The 14,205-nt window shown below is 39.9% G+C and overlaps 1 protein-coding gene across 1 annotated transcript in view; it reads right to left on the reverse strand.

The window, feature by feature from the left end:
- Positions 1-6,489: 6,489 nt before the first annotated feature.
- The window catches only part of Plc21C (Phospholipase C at 21C), a 125,878-nt gene continuing 118,162 nt past the window's right edge, over positions 6,490-14,205 (reverse strand). The window contains 11 exon segments of the mRNA XM_073082927.1: positions 6,490-6,850; positions 7,338-7,457; positions 8,114-8,251; positions 8,550-8,697; positions 9,683-9,932; positions 10,219-10,351; positions 10,687-10,872; positions 11,432-11,608; positions 12,618-12,851; positions 13,388-13,525; positions 14,030-14,187. Of these exon segments, the coding sequence (XP_072939028.1) occupies positions 6,803-6,850; positions 7,338-7,457; positions 8,114-8,251; positions 8,550-8,697; positions 9,683-9,932; positions 10,219-10,351; positions 10,687-10,872; positions 11,432-11,608; positions 12,618-12,851; positions 13,388-13,525; positions 14,030-14,187 (1,730 nt within the window). The 3' untranslated portion in view covers positions 6,490-6,802.

Raw genomic sequence — 14,205 nt, forward strand, 5'->3', positions numbered from 1 at the left:
GGAGCCTACATTCCTTATCATCTAAAATTCCAACACATTAACAATTGTCTTTCCAAATAATTTAAAATATCAAGGATACTGAGTGAATTACTCAAAGTAAACAGGTAAGCAGATCCAGAATTAGCATTTATAACTATTCAGTATTTTTTAAATGTTAAGTCCAATATTCACTGAACAATTGATTGATTTGTAACAAGTGTTCATATTTCTAGGATTAATAAAATAAATGTGAATGCGTAAACAAAAAGTTACAAAATAACTCTTCGTAATTAACTTTAGATATAGCGGTTTTCTAGTCTCTGTAAGCATAACAGAGATAGGTTCGTATAAGACCTATTTGACTGATATAATAATGTAAAAATATGTTTAATTTTACGAAGAATCTATTTCAGTACTGTGTTATTAACATTGGATGTCCTGTGTAAAAGTACAATAAGAATGACCACACATTGGCTACTGACGCTTGAGCAACCGGTAGCTTTAGCGATTAATTGGTGGTTAGCGCAACTGTCAAAAAGTTGTACGACAACGTTTATTACCTTATGCATCTACAACGACGTGTAAGTGTTGACAGCTTCTTCAGTAAAATGTAACATGTGGTTTTTATAATATAGGAGTAGCATCTGATGGTAAGTGGCTACTGTAGTCCACGGTCATCTATAATCAATTAATCAACCCCAGATATGATTATATATTCCTACCTGAAGTCGGCCACAAATGCGCTGCTACCCCTAAGGACTAAGCTGAAACGCCTCGGAAAAATATGTCTCCATTACCACACCTTTCAAACCAGAACACAACAGCGCTTAACACTGCTGTTATGAGGCAGAAATAGGTTCCAGCGGCAGTCGATTAAACGCTATTCCGAAGCTTAAGCATCATAGTAGCCAATGGGAAGTTAAGAGTTCTACATGAAGAGCAGAACACGAAATACACAACCAAGCCGCACATTTCCTGTCAATTCCTACATTTTCATTACATAAGTCTACACCCGAAGCTGCAGTCGGTAACGCTAACATAACACTATCACTTTACACTTACGTCTAGTTGGCAGATAGCTCGCTATCATACATGTTGGCATACGAACACTACAGCTGATAGATACAGGTATACATACATTAGTACAGTATAGTTGCGACAGTGGAGATCACAGAGACACGATAGTATATAGTACACAGCTCAGTTTAGGTAAAGACACATTTAGCAATAATTTCACAATGGGGGCAAGATTCTGAATGTAAATTATGGTTTAATGATATTGTACGTAATATAATACTGCGAATTTGACAGTGATTATGAATTCAATTGACGATTTAAAATTAAATATTTTTCACATTTAATTCTTAATTTGAGACATCATTGGCAATACTAAAACTACTAAACAAAAAAAAAAAAGAAAATCCATTGACAAAACAATTTGCAAATATTATAATATTTGGAATTATATATATAAACTATAAAACAGACAAATAAAACATCTCTCTATTCTATATTAGCGTTCTAGAATAAAATTTATCAGACCTAAAGAAAATCACTCTTTTATGATATCAAGGATGCAAAAATTTGTAAAATTATTACTAAACGTCTCTAGCCTTAGTAAGTAATACGATATAACAATACAATATACATATATATTAGTGCTTAAATTATATACATACCGTAACTTTTTACAAAACATATTTAACGTATGATCGATAATATCGATATACATTGATATTACATGAGATTTACCATCCCTTTGAAGACTTATTATGCATTTAAAGTATATATCTTAGCTGTCGCGATATTATCGTTCAGATTTTACAAATCATAATTAAAACATTTTTAGAAGCACTTTAATAATCGAAATAGAAAATTGACGAAATCGGAAACAACTTTGACAATTTTAGGCCACTTTAGAATCATCGAAAAAAGGGGGAAGACAGAAATCGAATTTGAAATTTTTCGAAGAGACTTTTATAACTAACGACCTTATCTAACGAAAATTTAAACGTATTCAAGGCAAGAACAATCGTGTAGCTCACACATCCTCACTACAATATCTAACCATCGAATTGTTTAACTATCTACCATCTACGTACAAATTTACTCCTCGTAATACTCGTAAATGTATCCGAAGTGAATTATATTTTAATATTAATCAGACGAAGCTATTTTTACAAAGTTTATTAACGGAGCTTTTAAATTAATGTAATAATTTAATTTGAAAATGTCTGGGTAAAGTAGAATGATGTCTTTTGCAATATCCGTTTATTATTTTTACTGACTGAATGACTGCATGACTGCGTGATTGCATGACAGCATGATTGCATTAGTGTTTGAAATTTACTTATATATCTGATAAACCTGTGCCCCAGTTATGGGAAAATAATGACACCGAATTGTGTTACATTGGCAGAACTTAAAACGTATACTATTCCATAGTTAACAAATTTGCAGAGAGGTTTTGTGGTGGCGGGGCGTATCCTATCATAAGGCAAACGGAGCAGCCCTTTTAGGTTTCAGATCAGGGGAACGTCTCACTTCTTAAAACACATTGAATAATGAGATTTTCAATAAGGCACAGAACCTGGTTTTAATTGGACTTAAACATGATATATTAATTAATTTTGACCAATTTAAGTAGTGCCATAGGGGGAACTAAATTATAAACAAGCTTGCTTTACGTCAAAAGCTTCTAAAGATTCATTTGGGATCTTTGTTTATACCCGGAACAATTTCTAAAGTAAGGTAAGAAATTCAGATACATATTAAGATTTATTATCGAAGGCTTACAGCAAATCTACTTCACTATTAGCATAACTACTTTATGCAACATCGCAACATTCCTATAACACATGCAAACGCTAATACTGCTATTTTCTATAATAGTATTACATTCATTAATCGAGTTATTTATTTAGACACGTGTAAGATTGATAGCAAGAGTTCCCTGTTTTCAAGATTAACCTAGAATTTGATCTATCCACGAAGATAGTAAGTAATGACAGATTTGTAACTACGCACACGCTAAATTTATTTTAATAGTTAGTTTTTATGACACTTTGGCAAAATATACAAATATTATAATAATTAAATAGGAGAAAGAAAAAATATTTTGTGCCAGTAAGAAGCGTCTATTTAATAAAATTGTAATGCTAACTGAGAAGTCTGAAGGCACAAAACTTTATATACGATACGTTATAACGTAGACGAGCACTAGTTTTTTTTTTTTTTTTTTTAATTGTGTTTGTGGGATTGGAACTTGTATTATTGGCAAGAAAAAGTACCAAAGATTTTTTGTGTTTCACATGTTATGCCTCATAGAAAGGGAAGTAATAGAATATTTGAGCCAATTATAATGCAATTGTAAGTTAGGTTAGTTTCGGTTATTAGAGTATGTTTACCGTTACTAGCTACTCGTAATAATTTTAGGTCTACTATTCTTCTACAGTTCAGAAAATGCCTTCCTTGGCAAAATCTAGTACTAGTGTAATCTAAGAAAGTCTCAACAATTCCAACTAAATACCAGTTTTAGTTTATCAGATATGACCTTAGCAAATTAAGTACACAACACATACACATCCCATACATACAGAGCACCATAAAACACCTTAAAGGTAACCTTTCTACAACCTCTCTAGTAACACTACAAGTAAAATTTAGGAAAGCAATCTTGCAATGCGACGTAATGTGCGTTTAAAAAATTATAAACATTTTCGAACGAGATTCATTAACTTTCAGATCCGCTAAGACTAGAAGATAATTTTGTGCTTATTCTTTAATATTGGAATGTTAATCTACAACCTACAGTTACACCTGTTAGATGTCAACAAAATATAATTAATCAATATTTAATTTATTTAGAGTTAATTCATTGCCTAAGATTTTATATAAAAATGAGATTTTTATAAAATTTATACGAATAGACACCAATTAAAATGGCGCATGCGTTTTTACTGCACTTAAAAAGGAAAACATGTTATAATTACAAAAACACCGTCGAACAAGCAAGACAACAGTCGGTATTTCGGTGGAAGGGTGTGGATGACTTAGATACATATGAGGCAACCATCTTATAGTCTGATTCATAATTAGGTGTCCAAAATGTAAACAAAGGTGTTGACCTATCAAGAAAATACGTTTCGAATGGTAGTTTCTTATTTTTGACAATATTAAATTAATACAACAATAATAAAATAATAATCTAAAAAAAATTAAGATCAATTCACATTTTCTAATATTTATATTACCTCAATTTCGTTCCATACAGTAATAATAATAAAAAAAAAGGTTTATGGTAGAAAATTAAAATGTGATAATGGTAACACAATCGGAACCCAGAACATTTCTTGTGCCGTCATTTTTAAGTTTCGTAGCTGATTTGTTGCTTGTTAATTTTGACAGTGACATTTGTTTGTTTACATTTTGGACACCTAATTATGAATCAGACTATAGTCCTCAAGAGTGGCAACACATCTGATCCGTCTGAGAGTGGTACGAACCGTTTTATATGGAGTTGGTCACAGATCTCCATTGGCGGCAGAGGCCACATATGATCAGGTGGACTGCATTTGAATTTTAAAAATATGTCTTTATTTAATGTGTTTCCCTTCAGTTCGCATATAAATAGAGTTTGTGAACATTTTGTGCGAAAATACATTTAATATATAAACGTTAATTAAATTAAATGAGGAATATTATTTATATCTTTAAGCGTTTTTTTCTACGTAGGAAAGCATTTTACTTATAATGCAAGCCACTAAATTTAAGCTATGTATATATTACAATATTTTCCATCATTTTAAAATTACTACGATTTACCCTTTTATTTTGTAAGATAAGAAGTCAGTTAAAACAATCTAGTATACTGAGTAGACACTATTTGGATAAGTTAACATTTACGAAAACTTTTCGAAAATATATTACATAGTTTTAAAAGCCGTCACAGATAAAACGTACGATGTAAAAATAGCTATCGGATAAATTCAAATTTAATCATTTTTTTTATTTAGTTTTGAATAAAATTCAAATTTATTCAAACGACCACATCGGAAACTTTCACTAACCAGAGACATTGGAATAATCATCATAAGAGTCGTATTCATAGACATTTTTGTTTTTCAATCGCGGGACAAACGCTAACACTACCGTTAATATATGTATATAATACAATATAAGGAAGAAAGGATCGTCATCGAAAAATTACCACAGGTGTGTGAAGGATTTACGTAAATCAGTATGTTTAGATATGTATAGACATTACATTAAGTAGGTACGTCGCGGGAAGAAGGAATATAAAGACTCCTTACTAATATCATTAATGCAAAAGTCAGTTGCTTTATAAGATTGGAGAAATAGATTCAATTTATATCATATCGAAGATAAAATACTCTTGGTAAAATTTGTAAAAACCACCCAAATTATTCATTTAATTGAAAAAAAAATCAATCAAATTAGTCAAAGAATGATTTAGAAAATAAATACCAATTTACGCGAGCGAAGCCGGCCGAAGCTAGTACTCGATATAGTTGAATGAAATTATAATTAAATAACAAAAATTATATATGAATATTAAGAAGTAATCGCTGTTTATAAGAATTTTACTTTCAACTGACCTGAACATTATAGATTTTTTTAATTTATACAAGTAAGCAGTACATAATCTATAGAACTTTCTTCACAGTAATGTATGGTATGTAATGTATTTTCCATTCTTCCATCGACGCGAATGCAGTGACTAGCATATCGATGCAACCGAAGCGTTAGTCGAATTGAAACCCCCTGTAGTTAATACTTAGATACATTAAGGTAGGTACTGACTGCGAGCATTTATGTGTAATGTAACGATATAATAGCAGTCAAGGTACTGCCTGAGGAAATATCAAACATCATCTCCAAACATGCTACAGTTAAAGTTCATATTATCCAGTATTACAAGTGAGGAGATTTGAATGTAACATCTTCACTCTTGACAGAAATTGCAACATTACAAGTGCATTCTTTGATCAACTAAGCATCCTTTTTTGTAAATAATATGATCGTCACATTATACGCAATTACTTACACTACACGATTACATTACACGTAATTACCCCTAGTCAGCACCTAGTTTTAAAAGGGGGGTAACGAATTTTATCTCCGACACATACTCACATAAGCTACTTACGAAGGTAATCTTATAGTATATCACGAATCATTACGTAGGGCGCGAAAAAATGTAACGTCATAGAAAAAGTCACGAGAAGATCTACTAAAATCATAGACGAAGTTACAGAATAGTCTCCTAATAAGTCCGTCAACTTGTTGACAAATTACGTTTCATATAAATGTGTATTTTTATTAATCTTTATAGGTATTTTAAAACAAGCAGTTAAGTAGAGATTTGTAATGAAACCGTACTTAAACATTTATTTAAAACTTATTCAGACTCCATCCAAAATTTAAGACATTTAAACTTTATAATAATAATCTTGTAAAATAAATGTAATTCTGTTTACTAAAACAAAAATAAAATTAGTAGGTGTATTAAAAAACTATCGTATCGACGATCGGACCTAAAAATGCGCCACGCGTTAGGAGTCTATTCAGTCGCCTCGTCCACAACACAACCGACTCGCGACCACACAAGGTTCAAATGAACGGCGAACCTCATTCCTTTCCATTCAATCTCAGGGGTCAACAGAACATCGCACTCCAACTAAAACTATGAGATTGCGCGGCTCGCTCCTTAGGAGATAATATCACAGATTCCTAAATAAAAAGTAACTCGACGACGTACAGAGTCTAGCTACCAAGAGAGATGCTCGGGGGTGCGGCCGGCCTAGCCCTCGGGCGCGCCGCCGCACATGTTTTCCAATTCCTGGAGTTCCTGGAACAAAAAAAAATATAGTTAAGGACCTAACTTAAGACTAAATTAAAAACGGTAAAAAGTGCTATGACGGCTGCCAGTTGTCATTTACCTGAGTAACAAATCGAGCGGCAACCATACTGTATACGTGTATACGTGTTGGTGATTATTTTGAAGTATGTATGCGCGTGAGTGTGTACATAAATGTGTGAATACGTGCGTGTGTCCTTGCGCGTGCACCGCTCGACGCCGCCGCGTCTCCCGCCAGTGACGTCACACACGCCTCCAGTCGCAGCTGCCCTCGCCTGTTCACCCCCACATACAGCCGTACCTGCCCTTGTCTGTTACGTCATCCCCACCTACAGCAGCAGGTGGTGCCTCGCCGGTGACGTCAGCGTCGCCTGTGACGTCACCGTACCTGTTCGCGGCGCCTCACGTGCGCCGCCTTCAGCCGCTGCAGCTCCCCCGCCTGTGACGTCATCCCCGCCCCTACCGTGACGTGACGTACCTGCTCGCGGCGCTGCAGCAGCTGCGCGCGCAGACGCTCGTGCGCGCGGGCGAGCGTCTCGCGGCGCCGCGCGTGCGCCGCCTCCAGCCGCATCCGCTCCGCCACACCACGCTCCACTGACTGTAAACATCATACGTACATATTGGATTCTATTGAAGGTGGTGAATTATCGAAGGTTCTACCACCTTGAAGGTTCTACCCGTTGTGGTTCGACTCCGGCGGCACCACCGCCACACATATTTCTACCTAATAACAGCAGTGTTAGTCGCTGCTGTGTTCCGTTTTGAACGGTGTGGTAAGGGAGACAGACTTTCCGAGGCGTTCCAGCTTAGCCCTCAGGGGTAGCGGCGCATCTGTGGCCGACCTTAAGTAGGAATATCTAATCCTATCTGGGGTTGATTACTGATGTCCATGGGAGGCAGTAGCCACTTACCATCAGGTGCTCGTCTGCTACTCCTATATTATAAAAATATATATATTGCATCTATATAACGTATAAACAACTTCTTTGAAGTAACGTTTCAATTTTAAGGACGTGACCGTCGCGTACAGCAGATAGTACAAAGTAAATAATCTGGGGGGCATAATAAAAAGGCGTGTCTGAATTAGAACTGCATTCTGAAAATAAGTCTACGAAAAAACAAATATTTTCAATCGTCCCTAACATATGCCACCCTGGCAAAATTTTGTCGTATTACAATGAAAAAAAAAGAGCTTCCAATATTCCAAAAAAAATTAATAATGAACAAGCGAATAAAACAAACGTCTTCACTGACCTGCGAATGTATCTCGCGTTTTATCCTTAGAATCTCGTCCTTATCCCGGTTAGTCTTCTTGACGAGGGCTTTCACGTCCTCCTTGCGGGAGTTCGCCAGCCGATTCAGGATCTCCTTCTTCTCCACTTCTAGAAGATCCTAGAAAGATAAGATTTACGTTGAAGCACATTGTTTATTGACGATGGCGATAATAGAGATGTATTAATTACATTATCGATCCATTTCTACCTTATTTCTGAGTAAAGCTCACCACTCAGATGAAAAATATTCGCCACGTTTTATACGTGTATGCCTGTGTATGTGCATGTTACTCTGCGTGAATGAATATGTACATGTATGCCTGTGTTTGTGTGTGTGTTACTGCGTGCGTGTGTGTATACGGATGCATACATGTGTGTACGTATATGCGTGTTGGTGTGTACGTGTGCGTGCGTACCGTGAGCGCCTTCATCTGGTGGTTCTGTTGCGCGAGCAGTTGCTTCTCGAGCGCGGCGTAGATCGCGTGGTGGTAGCGCAGCCGCAGCTCGCGCTCCGCCGCCGCCTCCGCGCCCGCGCCCTCCTCGCCGCTCGCCTCGCCGCTAGACCTTTAACAAAGGGTTTATTTTTGAGAGCGAGTAGACAAAAATTTTTATGATTTTTTTTAGTGTTGGAAAGTGTTCGTACTGCTTACAAATAATGAAATTATTGCGGAAATTTGATTACAGTAGAAACAAAGACGTTATTATTATGGGTCGAAAATCTACACTTTGGTAATTTTATCAATACTTAGATAGACTCAAATAGAGTGAATATGTGTGGCTTTCATAAAATTGAGATAGTGCAATCAAGTTATCCTGTAAATGCTATAACCAACTCCTAGCCAGCGCGTTTTGACTCCCGTCCAGCTCGCGGGCACTCGGGGCACACACTCACATGTTGCGGGAGGAGAGCCGCTTGACGAGGCGGTTGGGCACGTGGAACTTGGTGCGCGCGTGTCGCTTGCGGCGCAGCGCGTCCAGCTCGCGGGCACTCGGGGCACACACTCACATGTTGCGGGAGGAGAGCCGCTTGACGAGGCGGTTGGGCACGTGGAACTTGGTGCGCGCGTGTCGCTTGCGGCGCAGCGCGTCCAGCTCGCGGGCACTCGGGGCACACACTCACATGTTGCGGGAGGAGAGCCGCTTGACGAGGCGGTTGGGCACGTGGAACTTGGTGCGCGCGTGTCGCTTGCGGCGCAGCGCGTCCAGCTCGCGGGCACTCGGGGCACACACTCACATGTTGCGGGAGGAGAGCCGCTTGACGAGGCGGTTGGGCACGTGGAACTTGGTGCGCGCGTGTCGCTTGCGGCGCAGCGCGTCCAGCTCGCGGGCACTCGGGGCACACACTCACATGTTGCGGGAGGAGAGCCGCTTGACGAGGCGGTTGGGCACGTGGAACTTGGTGCGCGCGTGTCGCTTGCGGCGCAGCGCGTCCAGCTCGCGGGCACTCGGGGCACACACTCACATGTTGCGGGAGGAGAGCCGCTTGACGAGGCGGTTGGGCACGTGGAACTTGGTGCGCGCGTGTCGCTTGCGGCGCAGCGCGTCCAGCTCGCGGGCACTCGGGGCACACACTCACATGTTGCGGGAGGAGAGCCGCTTGACGAGGCGGTTGGGCACGTGGAACTTGGTGCGCGCGTGTCGCTTGCGGCGCAGCGCGTCCAGCTTGCGCGCGAGCTCGGCGCGCTTCTCGCGCACGGCCTTGCCGGCGAGCAGCGCCTCGAGCGCGCCGGCGAGCGCCGCGTCCGACGCCTCGTCCGAGCCGCCGCCGGCCCACGAGCTCTCGTTGTTCGCCGTCTCCTCTGTGGACACCAAAGTAATCAATCGTTCATTTATGTTTTTGGCTAAGCCAATCTCCCGCCGGGCTACGTGATCGTGACTGAGATGCTGCTGTATCCCAACAGTATCAGTTCGTTCATTTATTCCAAATGTATGTATTTAATTGTTAATATGCCAATTATTCCTTTAATAAAGTCAGTTATTTTTAATTCAAATGTTCAATCAAGTATAAAAGTCCTTATGCCAATGAACGTATGTATAATAATTCGCTTTTTTAATTATTTATAAATTCTTCATCTTTATTTTTACCTTGCGCCGTTTTCTCGTCGTTAACGGGTGCGGTGACACCGGTCAGAGCGTCCGTATCATTTTGCTTCTTGTTCATATCCGTTACGCTCACAGGCCTTTTTGGACTTCCGTCCACTACGGAATCCGGCATCACCTAAAATAAATACAAATCGAATTTAAAAAAAAAACCCCTTAGCCAATGAAAGGTGATAAAATGATGATAGAAAACACATCTTTTATGGTACAAATATGGGTACACAAACAGCAAGAATTAAAATCTTTATGTATTATTTTACTTTTGCAGCATAACATAATATGCATGGTTTTATTACAAAATAATTACAATATCGTTATTTCATTGACTTAACTGATTGGTTCGCCTTTGTAGCAATTTCAGTTCAAACATCATCTATTCGTTCGTTGTCATTCTGACATTTCTCAAGACCATCATCACACTACACCTGTTATGTAAAGTTATATAAATCTTACCGGTAGCGTGGGCGCGCCCTTGGGCAAGGTGGGCGGGGCGATGGGCGGGGCTAGGGGCGGGGCCTGGTCGTCCGTGTCCTCGGTGAGCACGGCCAGCTGTTGCGTGCGCTTGTCCAGCTCGCTCTGATACTTGATGGGGTTGGCCAGCGCTTCCGCCAGCTCCGATAACCGGTCTGGCACGTAGTCCTAGCGACGGATACGAAATTATTTATTAATGAATTATAAAAAATAATAAAATAAATTAAAATAGTATTCTTGTAATTAAATATAAAACTTCCGAAATAAAGACTAATTTATTGATAGCAACAACAACATCTAAAATATTGGTTTAGTATTTTGTTATGTAGCAAACAAACCTTACAATATTCATATCCAACCATATATAATTAAATTAATGCAAAATTTAACGCATACACGTACGTTTGTACATGAACGTGTTTGCATTTGATGCGTTCATGTGTGCATGTCTAATTACAAGCGCGTGTGCCAATGCGTATGTGTGTCTATGTATAAACATCGCGTACCTACGCGATGTCGTGTATCAAAATGTATATGCGTGTCCATGATTTTCTCAGCGCTTCATATATTTATGTGTGTCGTACGTGTGTGAATGTAACTGTCTATTCGTGCATCCGTGCACGTTGTGTTGTGTACGTGTGACTAGCATATCAGCACGCGATGGCTCAGGAGCGTTCGCGCGCGAATGTGTGTGTACATGTGTGTGTGTGTGTGCGCGTGTACCCACCGTGACCTTGACGAGCAGCAGCAGCGCGGCGGGCAGCGGCAGGCCGAGCTCGGTGCGCAGGTTGACGTGCCGGTAGCCGGGCCGCAGCCCCGGCACGGGCAGCACGCGGTGCCCCAGCAGCCGCCCGCCCTCCTCGTGCGCCGCCAGCCGCAGCATCGCCAGCTCGGGGAGCACCACCTGCGCAAGCAATAGGTCAATGTCACACTTCGCTCTGTAACTCGGGCAATGACGTCAGCTGTAGCCTCGGATGGCGCGACCCCACGTTCGCCCCCACGGGTTCGCGATGTAAACGTGCAACACATATAAAACATCCAATGCGGAATTTAATTTTGCCGCTCCCTACACGAATGAAATGACGGAATAATGGTATTTTTATTTAATATTTTGCGCATGGACGCAAATCATTTCCCAAAGTTATTTTTATAGAAAATTCACGGTACGCACCATAAACGTACCGCTCGAAACGGAGCAACGCTGCGCACGCAGCATACTACGCCTTTAAGCTGAGACCCAGAAATTATTCTGGACTCAAAGGTGTTAATGATTCAATAGTGTTTTTTAGAAACACTACACAAGATAGTAATAACCATAAAAATGATCACAGATTTATTGAAACAAAATCAAAAGGAGATCAATCGAATTGGGACGCCCACAAGTTTTATTATTGCCACGATTTTCATAATAAATAACCACGAGCAAATACACAAAAAATAAGATTATCTCGTTATAGCGGCAATCAAATCGTAAAAGAATCGTTAGAAAAATATACTGATAGTTGTTAATGACCGTGCTGGTTCAGATTTAGTAGTAAATCTTTCATTCTCTGCGTAACATTTGTTATCCTACCCCGTACCATTAAAGACAAAGTAAACAAATATACTCCTAATACACACATACCTATTTACGATTTTCAATCCGCGATAAAACGTAGTGGAAAACGGCATGAACTATCGAATTTGGAACAAAGTAAAGCAGACTAAGCCGCATTTAGACAATTTTGTGTAAAATATTCAAAACCATTATCAATTACGGGAAAAGATACCTGCCCAGAAGTGGTCTAAATAGGATTGCAGACAATTCTAAAACATCTTCAATTTTGACAAAAAAAAACCGGAAAAAACCGGTTTCGACCGGCAATGTGTTCCATTCCGAGCACATCCGAGCACAAAGCGCGACAGACACTCGCCTTCTTGAAGACGAAGGGCTCGTCGCCGTAGACGGGGTTGATGCCGTTGTTGCTGACGACGCGCGTGCGGAACTTCTTGCGCACGGTGTCGGCGGGCAGCCCGAACATGTCCACCTCCACGTACGTGCCGCAGCGCTTGTCCGTCAGCAGCTGCGCCGACAGCACCGTCACGCTCAGCGAGCCGGCGATGATGCCGTCCACGGTGCTCTCCGCGAACGGGTCCAAGCGCCGGTCCTGGGGGAACGGGTACGGGTTGGATTATAGGGGTTGAATGAAGAACGGGTGAAATCCGCGTCGCTGTAAATCTCTTGTCATTTATCGTTATTTCCTAGAATTGGATCCTTATAAACGACACCATCCAATGATGGAATGATACAAGGCGTATTTTTTTGTCAAAAAGAATTCGTTCAATTCTCGGCTAAGCAGCAGCTATGCAGTTTTCATTTTCATCAAAATCTACCTCGTTACTTCTTACAGCATTTTCGCTAATCCATAAAGTTTTGGATTTTACCATGAAAACCTACTTTAAATGAATATGTATCAACATACAGGATGAATACCCTATATAAGTACTTGGAATATAGTCTAATAGAAAGTGGCAGCTTTTCTTTATGTTCGTAAGAAAGAATTAATGGTAACTGAAGCTAGAAAAATCCTATTTTTTTATTTTTATGTCTAGCTGACCGAGCATCGAAAACAAAACCTTCTGAGTGTCAAATCAGTAAGACAACCGCTTCAATTAATAAGTAAAAATAATAATCGCAAGTTACCTTCCGCCGCATGAACTCGGGCTTGAGGACGTAACCGCAGCGGCGGTTGTACTCGAAGGAGCCGAGGTTGAGCTGCATCGCCAGGTCCAGCGTCTGGTAGTTCAGCGCCACCAGCTGGCAGCCCGCGTTCCAGAACACCTGGAGAGTTAACGTTTAATTACCAGTCTTACGCAGATAACATGGCATTATAGACACAGTAACTAAGTATAGGCCATTGGCCTACTGATAAATCAATATGAATATTGGGTCTGCTACAAGATTTGCAAGAAAGGCTCGAGAAAAAATAGTTTCAACAGGCAATTTATGTTTGTTATTTATAAAAGATTTTTGGATGGAGATTGGGGATTTGGAGTTCTTTTTTTTTATATAAATTTACAGTAAGTGGACATTGCCGAACATAGATATTTGTGACCAACTACATATGGAACAAGTTTTACATCTATGGTTTTATGCATTCATGCACATTTAAATAAGAAGATATATGTGTTGCGTATTGTTAAGAATCTCCTTCGAAAACAAAAAATACGTGGAGTACAAAAACTTAGTACTGATAATGTAATGTTTTTATTTGTTTACTGTACATACTGAGCACTAGAAGAGGATGAGGTAGGGGAATTAGGGCTGAGCGTAATGATGGCTTACCTGCGGCATAAAGTTCGAGGAATCGAACCTGGTGCCCGCCGGGTAGACGCGCGAGAGCTGATGCTTGTTGTAGTTGACGAATTCTATCGGACGCTCCTTCAGCAGCGTCGTCGCTTGCTTCTCGTCGAACGACGACATCTCGTAGAAACGTTTCTTTTCTGCAACGCGAAAATAAA

This window comes from Epargyreus clarus, unplaced genomic scaffold (genome assembly GCF_041222505.1).
Source record: "Epargyreus clarus isolate Ecla_fem2 unplaced genomic scaffold, WU_Ecla_fem_2.2 ptg000018l, whole genome shotgun sequence".
Classification (NCBI taxonomy): Eukaryota; Metazoa; Arthropoda; class Insecta; order Lepidoptera; family Hesperiidae; genus Epargyreus; species Epargyreus clarus.